The 21,243-nt window shown below is 38.4% G+C and overlaps 2 protein-coding genes across 2 annotated transcripts in view; one reads left to right on the top strand and one right to left on the bottom strand.

Moving 5' to 3' along the window:
- Positions 1 to 18,335, bottom strand: part of ppme1 (protein phosphatase methylesterase 1) — a 33,953-nt gene extending 15,618 nt beyond the window's left edge. The window contains exons 1-5 of the mRNA XM_062974453.1: positions 18,176 to 18,335; positions 11,453 to 11,546; positions 10,179 to 10,271; positions 5,681 to 5,738; positions 2,428 to 2,479 (exon numbers count right to left, since the gene is read on the bottom strand). Of these exons, the coding sequence (XP_062830523.1) occupies positions 2,428 to 2,479; positions 5,681 to 5,738; positions 10,179 to 10,271; positions 11,453 to 11,546; positions 18,176 to 18,276 (398 nt within the window). The 5' untranslated portion in view covers positions 18,277 to 18,335. The remainder of the gene's footprint in view (positions 1 to 2,427; positions 2,480 to 5,680; positions 5,739 to 10,178; positions 10,272 to 11,452; positions 11,547 to 18,175) is intronic.
- A 121-nt stretch (positions 18,336 to 18,456) lies between these two features.
- The window catches only part of c2cd3 (C2 domain containing 3 centriole elongation regulator), an 80,529-nt gene continuing 77,742 nt past the window's right edge, over positions 18,457 to 21,243 (top strand). The window contains exons 1-2 of the mRNA XM_062974452.1: positions 18,457 to 18,676; positions 20,176 to 20,445. Coding sequence (XP_062830522.1) covers positions 18,601 to 18,676; positions 20,176 to 20,445 — 346 coding nt within the window. The 5' untranslated portion in view covers positions 18,457 to 18,600. The remainder of the gene's footprint in view (positions 18,677 to 20,175; positions 20,446 to 21,243) is intronic.

Below are 21,243 nucleotides of genomic sequence, written 5' to 3'. Positions count from 1 at the left end.
CAACGTTCTGGATTATCCAACACATTTTTGTAGTCAATGTTTTCAATACATCGTGATATTTTGGTGCTCATCCCGAAGGGGACTCAGGGCGGATCACAATGTACATATACAGTAGAGTCTCACTTATCCAACGTAAACGGGCTGGCAGAACGTTGGATAAGCGAATATGTTGGATAATAAGGAGAGATTAAGGAAAAGCCTATTAAACATCAAATTAGGTTATGATTTTACAAATTAAGCACCAAAACATCATGTTATACAACAAATTTGACAGAAAATGTAGTTCAATATGCAGTACTGTTATGTTGTAATTACTGTATTTACGAATTTAGCACCAAAATATCACGATATATTGAAAACATTGACTACAAAAATGCCTTGGATAATCCAGAACCTTGGATAATAATAATAATAATAATAATAATAATAATAAATCCAGCATATCTATCTTGTTTGCTGTGTCATAATAAAATAATAATAATAATTTTATTCTTATACCCTGCCCCATCTCCCCGAAGGGACTCGGGGCGGCTTAAATGGGGCCAAGCCCGAACAGAACAATATAGCAAGTCTTGGATAAGTGAGACTCTACTGTATATGGTATATTTATTATTTTATCTATTATTAGTAGTATTGTTACATTTATTATTTTATTCTATTAATTATTATTATTACATTTATTATTTTACTCTATTATTGTTGTTACTTTTACATTTATTTTACTCTATTTTTATTATTATTAATACATTTATTATTTTACTCTATTATTACATTTATTATTTTACTGCATTTATTATTATTATTATTATTATTACATTTATTATTTCACTCTATTATTATTAAAAGGATACATAAGCACATTTACATTGAAGATGAAAATAATTATTGTTACATTTATTATTTTATTCTATTAATTATTATTACATTTATTATTATACTGTTATTGTTGTTACTTTTACATTTATTTTACTCTATTTTTATTATTAATAATACATTTATTATTTTACTCTATTTATTATTACATTTATTATTTTACTGCATTTATTATTACATTTATTATTTCACTCTATTATTATTAAAAGGATACTTTTAATAATCTTTTCTCTCTCCCTTTTCTCTCTCCCTTTTTGATCCTTTTTAAATCTCAGTTTTCCCACTTTCTATACAATCAAATGTTCTCACTCTTTGATGTTAATTTACTCTATCTTATAAGGTAAAACTTCAATAAAAAATATATAATTAAAAAAAAATAAAAATAAAAAAGGATACATAAGCACATTTACATTGAAGAAGATGAAAATAATGATTTAATCAGAGTTGAACAGTCATATCATTTGATGTAAAGATTCAAAAACATTTAAACAACTGATGCCTCAATTAATGTAATTTTATTGGTATCTCGGCTTATACTGGAGTTAATGCTTTCCCAGTTTTTTTGTGGTAAAATTAGGTGTCTCGGCTTATATTTGGGTCGGTTTATTTTTTTTTTCCTGATGGTAATTTTATTTTTTTTTTCAGTTTTTTATTTAAATAATTGAAAAATTTTGAATTTTACATATTCAGTACTTAAAACTTACACATTCTTTAACAAATTTGCAATACAGAGTCAGGTATATCATAGCTCCTATGATATTTTCACTCTCTAACTATATTACATACTCATATTATTTATCTTTTGTTACCCTTCACCTAATGGGTCGGCTTATACTCGAGTATATACGGTATATACAGTAGAGTTTCGGTTATCCAACATAAATGGACGGGCAGAATGTTGGATAAGCGAATCCGCTGGATAATAGGGAGGGCGGCAGAAGATAAGAAAAAAATAGGATAATACAAGAGGACAAAAGATTAACAAGAACGCCGGATGACGAGAATCTAGTTGTTCTTGAAACAGAATATAGTGTATATTGAATTTCTTTACATGCAAGACAGAATATGTAAAACAAATTGTGAAAATGAAATTTAAAAACTTGTAAAGAGGAAAACAAGCAAAGAGAAGCATCTTGCAAGCCAATGGGAGGCCCAAAGCCGTTCCAAGGAAAAGGAGAGAGACAAGGGGCCGCAGATGGCCACTCGGGAAGGAGGCGGATGAAGGACTTCATCACCTTCACGGCTCAACTATGCGGAAATGAGGGATGCCGTGGATGCTGTCCCAATGTGAGACACTGATGGGAGGAAAATATCACCTCCAGGGCTACTTTAAGTCCAAAAATAAGCAGGATAAAAAGTTTTCAAACTATCAAAACCAGGCATGGGCAAACTTGGGCTCTCCAGGTGTTTTGCACTTCAACTCCTACAATTCCTAACAGCCGGTAGGCTGTTAGGAATTGTAGGAGTTGAAGTGCAAAACACCTGGAGAGCCCAAGTTTGCCCATGCTGGATCAAAATTATACATAACCCAGCAATGTTATGAAAATGACCTACTTGGACATCGTTTCTGCAGAGAGATCCTCAGGATTCCTCACTTTTGTCTCACCTGCAAAGAAAAGGATGATCAAATCACATTACATTAAGATCCAATTTTTTTGGCATCTGTTCTGGCTAATCAATATTCCAATATTTTGTCAGAAAAAAAATCTATCTTTTGTGCAATACCATTTCTAGGTTTCTCTTTTTGGCCCTGGCAGCAATGAAAATCTGGGCATAATTTATGGCTGATATGGTAGCTAATGGCTATGGGGATGCTCTTAGCTAACTGCATTCTATCTAATCAACATTGTAATATCATTGTTTATATTTTATGTGGGGTGTTGTGTGGTTTACGGGCTGTGTAGCTAATGTGTTCTAGCAGCATTTTCTCCTGACGTTTTGCCTATATCTGTGGCTACTGGCATCTTCAGAGGATCTGATGGTGGTAAAGCAAGTGTATATAGACCCATGGAATAATGTACTGGGTGAGAGAAATAACAACAACAACAACAACAACAACAACAACAACAACAACAATAATATAAACCAAGGTCTATTAACTAAGTGTGAAAGGTGCAATTAGCAAGCTTGGTTTGCAAGTGTTTGAGTGGGATCCATCCATTAGCATGTAAATTTGAGAGGACTATTAACCCTTTACACTTGGTTAATCGACATTGGTTCCTTCTGCCACCCTGGTTACTCCACAGGTATATATACTCCACTTCCTTGACTCCCATCAGATCCTCTGTAGATGCCAGTAGCCACAGATGAAGGCGAAACATCAGGAATAAATGCTGCTATAAATAAATGAATAAATGCTATACAGCCCGGAAACTACACAGAACCCCAGTGATTCTGGCCATGAAAGCCTTTGACTATATATTTTATGTGTTATATTGCATATTAATGGCATTGTATTTTAATAGCCAAGATCTGTATGCCAATTGCTTTTTGTAGCACTTTTATATTGTTTTATTGTATGTATGTATGTATGTATGTATATATGAATGGCCTATGGTCTAGGCCAGGGGTCCCCAAACTAAGGCCCGGGGGCCGGATGCGGCCCTCCAAGGTCATTTACCTGGCCCCCGCCCTCAGTTTTATAATATAATGTTTTTATATCAGTTTAATAATATAATATATTGTATATATTGATAATAATCTTATTTTATACAATATAATACTAATAGTAATACCATATAATAATATTAATTATATGTTATATATTACATATTATATAATAGTATAGCGGTATAGTTCAATATAGTAATATATAATGCTAATATTGTGCTATGCTAATAATATAATATAGAGTATGTACATATAGCTGCTCTGAGTCCCCTTCGGGGTGAGAAGGGTGGGATATAAATGTAGTAAATAAATAATTAATTTTAGACTTGGGCTCGGCCAAAGTCTGACATGACTTAAAGGCACACAACAACAACAACAACAATCCTAATTAACTTGACTATCTCATTGGCCAGTAGCAGGCCCACACTTTCCATTGAAATCCTAATAGGTTTATGTTAGTTAAAATTGTTTTCATTTTTAAATATTGTATTGTTCTTTCGTTGTTGTTGTTGTTGCACTACAAATAAGACATGTGCAGTGTGCATAGGAATTTGTTTGTATTTTTTTTTCCAAATGATAATTCGGCCCCTCAACAGTCTGAAGGATTGTGTACCGGCCCTCTGCTTAAAAAGTTTGGGGACCCCTGGTCTAGGCATTCATAAACAGAAATAGCTAAAAGACCGCTTTTGAAAAACAGGTGCAGATATCTTTCAGTTAATAAAGTAGGTGTGCTTTGGGGCATAACTTCGAAACAGAAACCTTGGTTCAAAAACCAGAGGAAAGAATGGGGAAACAGTACATTTGATGCCACACACACACACACAAACAAACACAAAAGATAGTAGTTCAATATGCTCCCCAAACATTTTATCCAAAACTAATAATATGGTCATTATTTAAGGCTTCTCTGAGTCAAACAGGTCAAGCAAGCCATGAATAAGCAGACAAAAACATTTGGAAACTTCAAGAGAAACAGTCCAGGAATGACTGTTTCATCCACCAGACTCAACTTTTCTTATGAATTCCATTTTGGTGACCAAAGTTAAAGACCTGTATTTCCTGCTAAGGAATGGCTAGAGGGGCAGACTTATCTGTCCTGCTCTTTCCTCTTTGTTTTGCTATATAGTCATGCTCAGTAAGCAGTTCTTTAAGTTATTGGGTTGTTGTATGTTTTCTGGGCTGTATGGCTATGTTCCAGAAGCATTCTCTCCTGACGTTTCGCCCACATCTATGGCAGGCATCCTCAGAGGTTGTGAGGTATGGAGAAACTAAGCAAGTCCAACAAATGCTATGGTCAGCGAAGGACAAGAGGGATCCTCTCACCTCTGTAGGAGTCTACCGTATACCATGCAGCTGTGGAAAAGTCTACAAAGGGACCACCAAACGCAGCAATGCCCAAACACCAGTCAAAGAACATGAAAGGCACTGCAGACTCACTCAAACAGAGAAATCAGCCATAGCAGAGCACTTGATGAACCAACCTGGACACAGTATATTATTTGAGAACCCAGAAGTGCTTGACCACTCCAACAACTATCATTTCAGACTACACAGAGAAGCAATTGAAATCCACAAGCATGTGGACAACTTCAACAGAAAGGAGGAGACGATGAAAATGAACAAAATCTGGCTACCAGTATTAAAAAACTCAAAAATCAGAACAGTAAATAAGAAGCAACACTCTGAAAACAGAGGAGTTTCAGACATGAATCAACCAGGGGCAGCTAACGATGCTGAACAAAGGATGCCCTCAGGCAGAAAGAAGGCAGGAAATGAAGTTATTCAATGCTAATTTAGGTGATTAACTACAACATTCATACTGGCCTCCAACTGACAAGAGTTCTTCTCTCACCATGGACTTTCCACAGATATATATAAACCTTCCTTGCTTAGTTTCTCCATACCTCACAACCTCTGAGGATGCCTGCCATAGATGTGGGCGAAACATCAGGAGAGAATGCTTCTGGAACATGGCCATACAGCCCAGAAAACATACAACAACCCTGTGATCCCGGCCATGAAAGCCTTTGACAACACTTTAGGTTATTATTTTGTGCCTTCGAGTTCTTTGCAATTTATGGCAATTGCAGCATGAGCCCTGATGCAACCATGAGAAGCGAACCCGAATGTCACACACAATAAAGAAAATAAAGCTGGATGTTGTCTTTAAATCAAACTTTGTGAAAGAATGGCTTACCATGTCCTCTCAGATCCAAAGCAACGATCCTGCACTGGACCCGGTTGATGATGGCAGACTGGAAGGAGAGAAAAACAAGACAGAAGGACATCAAGTAAAGACACATATCCATTTATCTCTTTTTCTCTTTCTGTCTTCCTACCTAGCTACCATCTGTCTAGCTATCTGTCCATCCGTCCATCTACTTACCTACCTACCTACCCACCCATCTGTCTAGCTATCTGTTTGTCAATCCATCCATCTACTTACCTACCTATCTACCCTCCCATCTGTCTAGCTATCTGTCCGTCCATCCATCCGTCCGTCCATCTACTTACCTACCTACCTATCCACCCATCTGTCTAGCTATCTGCCTGTCCATCCATCCATCCATCCATCCATCCATCCATCCATCCATCTACTTACCTACCTACCTACCCACCCATCTGTCTAGCTATCTGTCCGTCCATCCATCCATCTGTCCATCTACTTACTTACCTACCTACCCATCCATCTGTCTAGCTATCTGTCCGTCCATCCATCCATCCATCCATCCACTTACCTACCTACCTACCCTCCCATCTGTCTAGCTATCTGTCCGTCCATCCATCCATCTACTTACCTACCTACCTACCCACCCATCTGTCTAGCTATCTGTCCATCCATCCATCCATCCATCCGTCCATCTACTTACCTACCTACCTACCCACCCATCTGTCTAGCTATCTGTCCGTCCATCCATCCATCCATCCATCCGTCCATCTACTTACCTACCTACCTACCCACCCATCTGTCTAGCTATCTGTCCGTCCATCCATCCATCTACTTACCTACCTACCTACCCACCCATCTGTCTAGCTATCTGTCCGTCCATCCATCCATCCATCCATCCGTCCATCTACTTACCTACCTACCTACCCACCCATCTGTCTAGCTATCTGTCCGTCCATCCATCCATCTACTTACCTACCTACCCACCCATCTGTCTAGCTATCTGTCCGTCCATCCATCCATCCATCCATCCGTCCATCTACTTACCTACCTACCTACCCTCCCATCTGTCTAGCTATCTGTCCGTCCATCCATCCATCTACTTACCTACCTACCTACCCACCCATCTGTCTAGCTATCTGTCCGTCCATCCATCCATCCATCCATCCGTCCATCTACTTACCTACCTACCTACCCACCCATCTGTCTAGCTATCTGTCAGTCCATCCATCCATCTACTTACCTACCTACCTACCCACCCATCTGTCTAGCTATCTGTCCGTCCATCCATCCATTCATCCGTCCATCTACTTACCTACCTACCTACCCACCCATCTGTCTAGCTATCTGTCCGTCCGTCCATCCATCCATCCATCCATCCATCTACTTACCTACCTACATACCTACCCACCCATCTGTCTAGCTATCTGTCCGTCCATCTACTTACCTACCTACCTACCCATCTGTCTAGCTATGTTTGTCAATCCATCCATCTACTTACCTACCTACCTACCCACCCATCTGTCTAGCTATCTGTCCGTCCATCCATCCATCCGTCCATCTACTTATCTACCTACCTACCCTCCCATCTGTCTAGCTATCTGTCCGTCCATCCATCCATCCGTCCATCTACTTACCTACCTACCTATCCACCCATCTGTCTAGCTATCTGCCTGTCCATCCATCCATCCATCTACTTACCTACCTACCTACCTACCCACCCATCTGTCTAGCTATCTGTCCGTCCATGCATCCATCTGTCCATCTACTTACCTACCTACCTACCCACCCATCTGTCTAGCTATCTGTCCGTCCATCCATCCATCCATCCGTCCATCTACTTACCTACCTACCCTCCCATCTGTCTAGCTATCTGTCCATCCATCCATCCGTCCATCTACTTACCTACCTACCTACCCACCCATCTGTCTAGCTATCTGTCCGTCCATCCATCCATCCATCCATCCGTCCATCTACTTACCTACCTACCTACCCACCCATCTGTCTAGCTATGTTTGTCAATCCATCCATCTACTTACCTACCTACCTACCCACCCATCTGTCTAGCTATCTGTCCGTCCATCCATCCATCCGTCCATCTACTTATCTACCTACCTACCCTCCCATCTGTCTAGCTATCTGTCCGTCCATCCATCCATCCGTCCATCTACTTACCTACCTACCTATCCACCCATCTGTCTAGCTATCTGCCTGTCCATCCATCCATCCATCTACTTACCTACCTACCTACCTACCCACCCATCTGTCTAGCTATCTGTCCGTCCATGCATCCATCTGTCCATCTACTTACCTACCTACCTACCCACCCATCTGTCTAGCTATCTGTCCGTCCATCCATCCATCCATCCGTCCATCTACTTACCTACCTACCCTCCCATCTGTCTAGCTATCTGTCCATCCATCCATCCGTCCATCTACTTACCTACCTACCTACCCTCCCATCTGTCTAGCTATCTGTCCATCCATCCATCCGTCCATCTACTTACCTACCTACCTACCCTCCCATCTGTCTAGCTATCTGTCCATCCATCCGTCCGTCCATCTACTTACCTACCTACCTACCCACCCATCTGTCTAGCTATCTGTCCGTCCGTCCATCCATCCATCCATCCATCTACTTACCTACCTATCTACCTACCTACCTACCCATCTGTCTATCTGTCTGTTGTGGTTCAGCCAGAGACTGAAGACGAGAGGATGGTTCAGTCAAAGGTTGTGACAGAAGATGGGCCTCTTGGTGTGGCAAATGAGGGGATTTTGGATCAGGATTCTATAAGGGAAAATGACTTTGTGTTTGGTCAGATAGAAACAGCTTCAGAGCAGGGAGATGCTTTGACATCGGGAGATAAGGAGGACCTTTCCCCTGGTCATTCCTTGGCAACAGGAGATAAGGAGCTGGAAGAGAAAGATCTTTCCCCCGGAAAATAACTGTGTCAATAGGAGCCTGAGGCTCGACCTACGGGAGGAGGGAGTCAGATTATGAAGGTCACAAAGAATTCGTGAAAAATCAGGGGAAAAGACCTGTGAGAAATCCTTGAAACAAAGCAGATGTCACAGGCATGACTTCATGGCTTGTGAACCTTAAATTACCATGTTGTTTAATAATAAAAACTTTATTTGTATTTACTGAAAGGATCAAAGCAGGCAACACTGCATTACCGTGTACATCTTGGGCCTTGTCTTCGTTTCACATTCAAGCTTATGGCTGAGTTTATGGGAACGTCTTGTGCTCATGTTCATGGATTCATGTCTTGAAAGAAGTTCCTGTATTCCTGGTTATGGACTTATACCTATGTTTTGATTCCTTTTTTTAATGTGCCTTGTCACTTTTGAAAAAAACTTTGCTCTTTGGATTATTGACTTTTGAAAACCATTTTCCTATTGCTTCTTGGACACTACTTTTTATATTACCTTTTGCCTGTTTTATATGTGCTTACTTCAATAAACTGTTTAGTTAGTACTACTGGATCCTTGTGTGGTGTTGGGTACAAAGGTGAATCTAGGTTAGAGTGCAACACTATCTGTCTATCCATCTAACTATAAAAAGTCAAAGAATGTATATGTTTGTTGATTTGTTAATTGGATCGTGCCACAAAGATCCCTCCATGGCTTGATGGATCTGGACAAAACCTGGCATACAGACCCTTCATTACTCAAAATAATTGGGGTTTTACTAAATAAACCCCACTCCTTTCAGGCCCAGATCAGAGAAAGAAATTAATAAAGGGAAAGAAAGAAGAAAAAGAAAGAGAAGCTGACTTGGGCCCTTGAGTGGGGAAAGGTGAGGTATACATTTCATAATAAAAAAATTGTGCTAAAAAAGTGGCTTCAAAAATAGGGTTTTTGTTCCAGGAAAATCAAATGGATAGGAAAAGAAACAACAACCAAGTGTTTCCATCAGTAGACCTCTTGAATGGACCCAAAGAAATGAGCAGCTATATAGAGACTTGTTGATTTGGCAGCCAATTGTGGAGGCAATTCTTGAAGTACTGAATGTACTGCCAATTGTACGCCGCCCTGAGTCCCTCCGGGTGAGAAGGGCGGGATAGAAATATTTGAAATAAATAAATAATAAATAAATGTATTTTCAGAGATAAAAGACTCCCGAGAAAGTCAAGACTGTTCAATAAGCAAACTGGAAAGCGCTTGTCTTTTCTTGGCCGAGGAAATGGCACAACCTTTTGTTTCCTTCAAGGGTTCTGTTGCCGAGTTTGGTGTTGTGAGCGTTGCAGGAATCCGGCAAGACAAGGAACCAGAACTGGGTCAGTGCTCTCAATGCAAGACTTTTGCCGAAAAAAGGCCTTTCATACTGAAGTGACAGAGAGCCTAAGGCAGGCATAGGCAAACTTGGGCCCTCTAGGTGTTTTGGACTTTAGCTCCCACACAATTCCTAACAGTGGGAGTTGAAGTCCAAAACACCTGGAGGACCAAGGTTTGCCTATGCCTGCTTTATACCCTAGTATTGTAAAGAAAACCAATAAAAATGTAAACAGAAAAGCTTACTTACAGTGAAAACAGCCCAGGAGAGTGCAGAATGTCCTCCTCCGTGCAATAGGAGCAATACCGGGCCTTCGGAGCCACTCTTGTAAATTCGAAAAGTGTATGAACAGTTAAGGATGTTGCAACCTTTTTTTAGACACAAGAAAGTTTTGATGAATATTGTACCAACCTTAACTTATTTCTTCTGCATAACATATTTTCCTGTAGGTTAAAATTTCTGGCACAATGCTTTGCAAAAGGTGAGCAACTCTTTCAGAAGTTTCTACCAACTTTGCTCAACCGAGCTACATTTTGGAAGTTCAAGAGAAAGAGAACATGATTGGAACCACCTAGAAAGCATTATTATTATTATTATTATCATTATCATCATCTGGGGAATTTTGAAATACTGTTTATCTTTAATCCTATTTTAATGTTTGCATATTTGTATATTTTAAATTGTATGCTAATGCTTTTGTGTTGAGTCACTCTGAGTCTCATTCGGGAGAGATAAAGCGGGGTATAAACAAATATAATAATAATAATAATAATAATAATAATAATAATAATAATAATAATAATAAAATAGTGGTAAAGAGCTTTGTCTTTGCAGGCAAAATCCAAAATATAGATTGAACATCCGTCATTTCGAAAGGCCATGAATCAGAAGCGTTCTGGATTTTGCATTTCACAATATATGTATTTGCATCTATACACATAGTTAGGTATCTTGGAGAAAATTCATTCATTTAGCTTTAACCCTGAATATGTTTTAATGGTTTTTAAGTGGGATTTTTTTTAAGACTGTTTATATTTAATCGTGTTTTAAGGTTTGCATATTTGTATGTTTTAAATTGTATGCTGATGCTTTTGTGTTAAGCTGTTTTGAGTCTCCTTTGGGAGAGATAAAAGTGGGGTATTAATAAATACAATAATAATAATAATAATAATAATAATAATAATAATAATAATAATAATAATATAAGGGCTCTGTCTTTGTTGGCAAAATCCAAAATACAGATTGAGCATCCGTCATTTGAAAGGCCATGGATCAGAAGTGTTTTGGATTATGCATTTCACAATAAATGTGTTTGCATCTATACCAGGCATGGGCAAATTTTGGCCCTCCAGGTGTTTTGGATTTCAATTCCCTCAATTCCTAATAGCCTCAGACCCTTTCCCTTTTCCCCTCAGCTGCTTATCCCAGCAATCCCTGACTGTTACCTTCCCCTGCTTCAAAGTCTCATCGTTCATAATGTCTCATTACAAGGAACAATTCAATTAAAGAAGAGGAAAGGATATATCCTTGCCGGAGTCACTCTCAACAACCACGTCCTCCATAGACTCAAAGTACTGGCTCCATGGAACTGGGGAATAATCACGTTTCCTTCCGGGTCTGAGAGAAGAAACATGTATAGTTTATAGATAATGACAGTACAATTCATTTCTCACAGCTGTGAGACCAGCACTCCCAGTTTCATCTTCCCACACAACAAAGTATGTTTTCACTAGGCATTTTCTCCTACAGGCAATTCCATGGTAAACTTCTGCTTACCTAGAAAAATTCACAGAAAGGTATCCATTTAATTGTATGTATTATTCCTTGCCTCTGCCTGTCTGTCTGGAAGAGGAAATGCCAAATCCTTCTTGCCAAGCACTGTCAATAGCATCATTAATTCTAGTAAAGAGAATGCTATATATAGCTTATTACCATCTTCTCTTCTGTTTTCTCTTTCTCATTTTCTAGCTTTTTAAATTACTTATACTTCTAGGATAAATCTATACACATGTATACACATAATAAAAGTGAAAATATGTATGTAGTGTGTGGCTGGGGTGTCCACTTCCACATACAAGCTCCCACTTCCACAAATAGCTTATTTATTTATTTCGTGTCAAAAGCATTGCATAATAAATAAGTTAAAAAGTGATAAAATAAAGGAATCACAAACAGCTAAATAGTTTATACAAATAGCTACAGCTCCCACTACTCGGGAGACACCAATGGCCTTCCTCCAATGACATTGAAGGTTATAGTGAGCGCCGTGAACATATACAAGAGTCCTGCCAGTGTCCTCCACAAATACCATACTGCCCACCACCCAAATTGTCCTTTCATTCAGGGACAATTCCTTTCATTCAGGGACAATTTCATCCTAGGTTTTACGTGTTTTCTCCACCACAGGCAGGCATCCCAGTGTTCCTTACTCTCTCCATTGGTGTGGAATTTGCATGACTCCGCCCACTGCCTCTCCCTTAACCCTTTCCTACTCTTTTCAACTCTGTCTGCATAACAAACAGAGCAGAACTGAGCAGCAACTAAACATACTGGAGGAGTTTGGGAGATTGACTCCACATGATGTAAGTCAGAGCACTGTGACCCCCACTGATTATGACCTGGACCACATTTGGCACACAAAACCTCAATTACCAAAGAAACATACTGGAGAGGTTTGGGAGGAATTTGCCTTGATTTATAGCCATTGTAGGTACTGGGATCTATAGTTCACCTGCAATCATAGAGCACTCTGGACCCCACCAACGATGGCTCTGGACCTAACGTAGCACACCGAACCCCCATGACCAACAAAAAATGCACAAGGGCTTTGGGGGTATTTCACCTTGATTTATAGGAGTTATAGTTCATCTACATCCAGAGAATACTGTGAACGCAAATAATGGATATGCATCAAATTTGGCACATATACCCAATATGCCCAAATTTGAAAACTGGTGGGATTGGCCTTGACACCTGTTAGTTGTAGGTACTGGGATTTCCAGTTCACCTGCAATCAAAGAGCATGTAGATCAAAAATGTTGGAAGTGCAAACTGCATAAAGGTTCGTATTATCACATGTGGTGGACATGTGGAAAAACAGGCAAATTTTGGAGATTAATACTGAATGTAAAAAAAATACTAAAAAAAGTCTTCCCAATGAAACCTGAAATTTATCTCTTAGGTATGTTTGATTTTGATTTTTTTTTTTTTGGTGATTTGAACACAGACAAGCTATTTACATTTTTTACGACGGCTGCCCAAATTGTGTTTGCCAAGTTTTGGAAACAAGATATAATCCCCACTAAGATACAATGGATAGACAAAATTATGGAAATAAAAGACATGGACAAACTGACATATATGTTAAAACAGAGTAATGGAAAAGGAATTAAGATGACGGATTGTACAATGTTTGAGAGTTATATAAAGACAAATGCAAAATAAATGAAAGAAAACAGGAAGAATAGACTTTAGAAGATAGAAGAAAAGTTTTTTTTTACTTTTTTTTTTGAGATGTATAGAAACCGGACAACTATGGGATAAAGGAAAATGAACGGAAGTCAACTATTTTATTTTCTCTCCTTTTTTAATTTTTGTTTTTCCTCATCTCTCTCTCTCTCTCTCTCTCTCTCTCTCTCTCCATCCATCCATCCATCCTCTGGGGGGGGGGGGGTAGGGAGGGAGATTGGGGGTTCTCTTGTTCTTTTTCTTTGCTTTCCTATCAGAATATGTTCTCACTCTTTCGCTGTACATGTTTAGAAAAATGCAATAAAATCATTGAAAAAAAGAGCACTCCAAACCCCACCAATGATGGACCTGAACCTAACTTGATAGATAGAACCACCATGACTAACTGGACATACTGGAGGGATTTGACGGGACTAACCCACCATAGTGGAAGTTGTAATTCAATCTGAAGCTGGAGAGTATACTGGACCCCACCGATGATGCATCTAGAGCACATCTGCCCAACATGACAAACTTTTAAGTACTAATAAAAGTTTCAGGGGGTTAATCTGGCATGATGTGAGTTGTAGTACACCCACAACCTTATGCATTTTGGAAAAAAATGACTTCTAATGACCCAGGCAATGCTGGGTACCCAAGCTAGTTTTAAATAAAATCAAGGGATTAACTTCATTTCCACCTTTGGACTTACTATGTATACTATTGAGTTGGTTTTTAATCACATTATTGTTTGATTTATTGCAAAAATGCTATTTAATTATCTAGGTCAGGCATGGGCAAACTTCAGTCCTCCAGGTGTTTTGGACTTGAACTCCCACAATTTTTAAAAGCCGGTTTTGGAAGTTTAATAAACTGTTTTCCATGTTTTTTATGACAGACTCAATTAGGAAATGACATTTATAACCCAGGAACAAAATTATATTATATAGTGCTATCATTACAGCCAGCTCTCTTTATCTGTGGATTGTATATTAATGGATAGGAGCCTCCGATGGCCTAGGGGATAAAAGCCTCGTGACTTGAAGGTTGGGTTGCTGACCTGAAGGCTGCCAGGTTCGAATCCCACCTGGGGAGAGCGCGGATGAGCTCCCTCTGTCAGCTCCAGCTCCATGCGGGGACATGAGAGAAGCCTCCCACAAGGATGGTAAAACATCAAAACATCCGGGCGTCCCCTGGGCAACGTCCTTGCAGACGGCCAATTCTCTCACTCCAGAAGCAACTCCGGTTATTAATTAATGTATTCAACCAGCCACAGATTGAAAATATTTTCCAAAAATTCCTAAAAACAAACCTTGTTTTTGCCATTTTATATCGGGGATGCCATTGTATATAATTGGACTTGAGTATTCATGGATTTGGGGATCCATAGAAGGTGGGGCTAGAAACAAACAATCCCCATTGGATACCAATGGGCCCACTGTAATTACTATTATTACGTTTAAGAGCCTTTTTCTAGGAAAGGCATGATGCACCTCGCAACTGAAGAAATGCAAGGTGAAAAGCAGGACAATCTATAAATAATACACAACTGCACCTCAAGAGCAAATTATAGGGATGCCCTATCCGCATGAAGCCAACAGCTAAAAAAGGCCTCCCAATTATATTATATCCCAATTATATTCCTTGAAATGGCTGGAAATGGAGCAAGGATGGGAAGCACGAGGTTGTTAGACTCAACTCCCAGCAAATCTAAGCAACACAGCCAATGATGAGGAATGTTGGTAACTGCTACTCAAATATCTGATGGGTTGTAAAATTCCCACTCTGGGAATGGTGAAAAAACCCTAACTAGCAAATCATAACAATAACACTATGTACCACAATTTTTGTTCCTGGGTTATTAATGTCATTTCCTAATTGGTTCTATCATAAAAACATGGGGAAAGTTTGTTAAACTGCACAAACTTTGTTTTTGCAGGATATCCTGTAGCACATTTTGCCCTAATTTTTTAATGAATTGGTAGAGACTCAAGTCTCTACCAATTCAACCTGGTTTGTGGCAGCCACAAAAACGAAGTTTCTGGAGTAGAACAACGACTTTCAAAGTACGTACTGCACAATTAAACAGGAAATAACACCTTTAAAGTAGGACAGAACATTTTCCAAATGTTGTTACAATTATTATTACATTATTATTATTATTATTATTATTATTATTATTATTATTATTATTATTATTATTATGGTTACTGAGATTTTATGGCTACTGAGATGACATAATAATATCTTAGTAACCATTGTTGTTGTTATTATAGCATCTCAGTAAACATAACAACAATAACAACAACGGTTACTGATATATTATTTTAATTATATTTCTTACTGCCTCCCCTCAGGGCTCAAGGCAGGGTACAATATAGTGAAAACGCATTACAATAAAAAAACATTCAGTAAATTGCATATATATTACAGGCCGAGAGAGTTCATGACTTTTACGATATTTGCATCTGAGCTTTGGAATGGCCTTCTGGCAAGGGCTTGCCGAACCCTTTATCAAAACTTGTTTCTTGAAAGCAGCTTTCAGTGGCAAATGTCTTCCTCCTCCCCTAATAATAATAAGACTGGATCTACAAGGCTATATAATCTAGTTTTTAAAGAAAGATTATCTACACTGAAATTGATTATATGAGCCTACACTTTCACCCGGAATGTGGAGGGCTGATTGTATGTATACTGTATAGTGAACTGATGAACATATACAGGCTGGGTATCTCTTATTTGGAGGTCTGAAATGGTCCAAAATACATCTTTGTGGATTGTTGCTTTCTGGTGGTGCTTTCTGGTGGTGGTTCAAGGCACATAGGCACAGCATTATTTAAAATATTGTGGATAAAATTACCTTTGGTGCCATCACTGAGATATGTATGTATTGCAAAACCCAGAAATAAATCTGAAACACCTGGATGCAAGCGTTTTGGATAATAGATACTCAACTTAATTTAACCTAATTTGATGTTTAATAGGGGTTTCCTTAATCCCTCCTCATTATCCAACATATTCGTTTATCCAACATTCTGCCGGCCCGTTTATGTTGGATAAGTGAGACTCTACTGTATGTATATATATATATAGAGAGAGAGAGAGAGAGAGAATGAATGGATAAATATTCATTCATTCTCAGCCAGTTGTTCAGAGCATGAGAGCACTTTCCCTTTGCCTCCCTGCATTTCCATTTAAAATATAGGCGGAAACCCTGGTCTCTCTTACACAATTGTTCTAAGTGTAAAAGACAATTGAAAGCATAACATAAATACAACTCTTTCTTCTCCTTCTTCTATTTGCTTATTTATTTACAGCCTGCTTTTCTTACGAATCAAAACTCACAACATTAAAATGCAATTTAAAATGTACTACACACACACACACACATACATAAAAATCTTGTCATTTGACATGACCTCTTTCATTGTATACACATTGTATTGTATACACAGGTTGGAGTTGCATTTAATGTTTCAGAAGGTTAGTTCTATTAGTTCCATTGAACTGGATGATATAGCAGTGTAGACCGACCTAATCCAGATCAATGCAGTTCACTGTACAGTCTGAAACTGGATTTTTATATTATATGTAGTGTAGATCCGACTGAACTGAACTACATTATAGAGGGTCTGCATTGGCCATATAGTACAGTTTCCAAACTGCATTAAATATGGCGACTGTGGACCCTTCCCCAGATAACACACAGAGGCTTTGACCTGGTTTGAACCCTACCCTTCCTTTCAACTTAATAATAATAATAATAATAATAATACATCCTCGTACATTTAATTGTATCCCCAACTTAATAATAATAATACCCTCATATATTTAATTGCATCCCCAACTTAATAATAATATCTTCATATATTTAACTGCATCCCCAACATAATAATAATAATAATAATAATAATAATAACATCCTCATTATTTAGCTGCATCCCCAACTTAATAATAATATCCTCATATATTTAGCTGCATCCTCAACTTAATAATAATAACAACAATATTCTCATATATTTAACAGCATCCCAACTTAATAATAATATCCTCATATATTTAACTGCATCCTCAACTTAAAAATAATAATAATAACAACAATATTCTCATATATTCAACAGCAGCACCCCAACTTAATGATAATAATAATAATAATAATATCCTCATATATTTAGCTGCATCCCCAACTTAAAAATAATAATAACAACAACAATATTCTCATATATTTAACAGCAGCACCCCAACTTAATAATAATAATAATAATTTATTTGTTTATTTATTTGCGACATTTATATACCGCCCTTCTCATCCTCATATATTAACTGCATTCCCAACTTAATAATATTATTAATAATAATAATAATTCCTTGGAAATTTAATTGCATCCCTAACATAATAATATAGTCCTAGACACAAGGGAAGTGCCTGACGTGTGACTGAATACAACCAGCATAGTGATCTTATTCTAATAGTGATAGTGACTGTGTACTAATCTTGTGTATCCAATAATAATATATTGCATATATTATATATAATAATATATATATATATATATATATATATTTAACTGCATCCCTAATATAAAAATAATAAAACCATTATATCATCATGTATCTAATAATAATAATATCCTTATATATTTAACTGCACCCCAACTTAATAATAATAATTGTAATTGCATCCCTTTGAAAGCAGAAAGAAAACCCGTGACGTCACCTTCTGCCTCCCTCCCCGTGACGTCACGCAGCCCCCCTCCCCTCGCGTGACGTCACCCCTCTCCACAGACCCTCCGCCTCACCCCATGCGCATCTTGGGGGGTCCCTGGGCGCTTCCTCCGGCGGGGCCCGGGGCCCGAGGCGGGAGGCGGCCTAGCTGCAGCTGCTTCTCCAGAGCGGACATGACTGCGACCCGGCGGCTGGAGAAGGGGGCGGGAAGCAACCGACGGACTACACCTCCCGGCGTCCCTTGCGCGCCCGCCCCGACCGCTCCTCCCTCGCAACCCGTCCCGGAGCATGACGGGAAATGAAGTCCTTCTTTCAGGTTTCCAACTTTGCGCATGCGTACTTTAATCAGCGAAGGGAATGGCCGCGGATGGCGCTGCGAGGTAGCCGGGCTTTCCTCCCGCCGGTTTCCCAGGAGGCATTGCGGGCGGCGGGCTGGGTTGCCAAGCAACGGGAAGCGGCCTAGTCGTAGTTTGAAGCCTCGTTGCAGTAGTTGAAGAGGATGAAGCAGAAGAAGAAGGCGGCGAAGGGCTTCTCCTCTCCCTCCTCTGTCGCTCGCCCTGGGCCCAAACGGAAGGGTGAGAATCAGTGAGAAAAAACTACAATTCCCAGGATCCCATCGCCATGGAGACTTGGCAGTTGAAGTGGTACCAAACTGCGTTAACCCCGCAGTGTAGATGCACCCATAGCCTGCCTGTAATAGAACGGATACGTCATTATATAATTCCATTTATATGTCATTATAAAGCTGTGTAGGAAAATGTACCCTAGCTGCCATATAATCCAGTCTGAAAGTGCTCCAGATGGTCAGTGTAGACTCATATAAGGCAGCTAATGTAACATGAATTGTATAATTACTGTTACATTATTATATATTATATAATTATATTATGAAGTAAATATAATGGAGTTATATGAGTCTACATGGACCATATAATGCAGATTTATTATTACTTTATTGTTATTATTATTACAATATATATTGTATTATGAAATTACTATAATGCAGTTATATGAGCCTATACTCATACAATGCAACTTTATTATATTATTATATATAATTGTACTTTATTATTTTTTTATACATTTATATTATGAAGTTACTATTATGCAGTTATATGCATTGACTATATAATACAGCTTTAGAATTATTACATTATTATTATATAATTTTATATTATGAAGTTAATATAATGCAGTTATAGAAGTATACACTCACCATATAATGCAGATTTATTACTACATTGTTATTATTAAATTATATACAGTAGAGTCTCACTTATCCAACATAAACAGGCCAGCAGAACGTTGGATAAGCGAATATGTTGGATAATAAGGAGGGATTAAGGAAAAGCCTATTACACATCAATTTAGGTTATGATTTTACAAATTAATCACCAAAATATCATGTTTAATAACAAATTTGACAGAAAAAGTAGTTCAATATGCAGTAATACTATATAGTAATTACTGTATTTACAAATTTAGCACCAAAATATCACGATGTATTGAAAACATTGACTACAAAAATGCATTGGATAATCCAGAACAAGTGTTGGATAAGTGAGACTCTACTTTATACCGTAATTATATTATGAAGTGAATATAATATAATATATGAGTCTATAAGAAGTCTTTAAAGTATTTCTACGTTTTTATTTGTTTATGTATATGATGTGTTGTATTTTATTTTTGTTGTATATGCAGCATTGAATATTGCTACACTGTAAGCCGCTCTGAGTCCCCTTTCGGGGTGACAGAAAGCGGGGTATATAGTAAATAAATAAATAAACACATTAACCATATAATACAGCTTTATTATTATTATTTTATTATTATTTTATTATTATGAAGTTACTACAATGAGCCTACACTGACCATATAATACTGCTTTATTATTGTAGTATGTAATTATTATATTATTAGGTTAATATAAAGCATAATAAGCCTACATGGCCATTTATATTCATGCTTGGCAGAAGGGAGCTCGACTGGGTGGCGCTTAGGTTCTCCACCGACTCTATGAATCATTCAGGTTATCTAAACAACTGTCCTGTGCTCTAATACTTCTTTATAGATCTCAGCAACATCACCCCTTCCACAAGCTTGCCGCCTCTTGTGGAAGGACAACTGCGCTGCTTTCTAAAGCTGACTGTTAGCAAAATCCTATGGATGGTTTCCAAGCCACCAGCTTCCTTCCTGATCCGGGTGCGGTGGTGGGGAGAAACCTCCGATGGCACTGCTTTCACCCCCCGCGACCCCTCGCAAGCAGAGCAAAAGACGCTGAAGACTACCACTCGCTACCCAGTTCGATGTGGACCAAAACAGTTTACCTCCTACCTGGCAGGTACTGATTGGATCCTTGATGCTTAAGTGTCTATTTTTTTGCTTTAGGATTGGAATACACTGCTCAAGGAAAAAGTAGAACGACCAGGAATGTGATAGGTAGGAGACTGACTTTCCTTGAGGTCCAGGTTGGAGAAGATTGCAAGAGTTGCTTTGCTGATTGGTTGCGCAACTGTGTATTCTGGTCAATGACACCTCTGTAATGTCTTCTGCAATCTTGTTGCTGGAATCTTATCCTTATCATCAGGGTAAACTTTCTCACAGTAAGGCTTGTTTGACAGTATAATATGTTGCCTTGGTGTTGTAGTCTCCTTCTTTGGTGGTTTTTAAATAAAGGCTGGATGGCCATCTGTCTGGAGGGCTTGAATGGTTTCTTCCCGCGTGGCAGAAGGGGTTGAATTGATGGGCTTTGTGGCCTCTTCTAATTCTGTGATTCATATCTGGTGGATCTCAGTTCGATCCCTTTGTCATCATATTTGGTTGATCCATTTTTCATTGCCTAGATTTAGATGGGTGCAGCTCCAGTGGAGGGTGGCAAAATAAAGGCCTTTCTTCTCAAATAATAATTTTTCTTACCATTACATTGCCCTGCAATCTTTCAATGTCTAACTCACCAGAAAACAAGAGACTGAAAATGGATGGCAAACACATTTTCAGTGTTTGCATTTCCATGATTACTTTACTGGCCCATTATTTGGATGCTTAAATTGTACAAGACCCCCATAACCACAGAACCCATATATAGTGTTTCATGTATCCATGTCCAGGGGGGAAATAGCCTCTCTAGGAATTTGTTATG

Source organism: Anolis carolinensis, chromosome 3, assembly GCF_035594765.1.
Source record: "Anolis carolinensis isolate JA03-04 chromosome 3, rAnoCar3.1.pri, whole genome shotgun sequence".
NCBI classification, from domain to species: Eukaryota; Metazoa; Chordata; class Lepidosauria; order Squamata; family Dactyloidae; genus Anolis; species Anolis carolinensis.
Note: the sequence above shows the minus strand (reverse complement) of the source record. Positions and strands in the feature narration are given on the sequence as shown.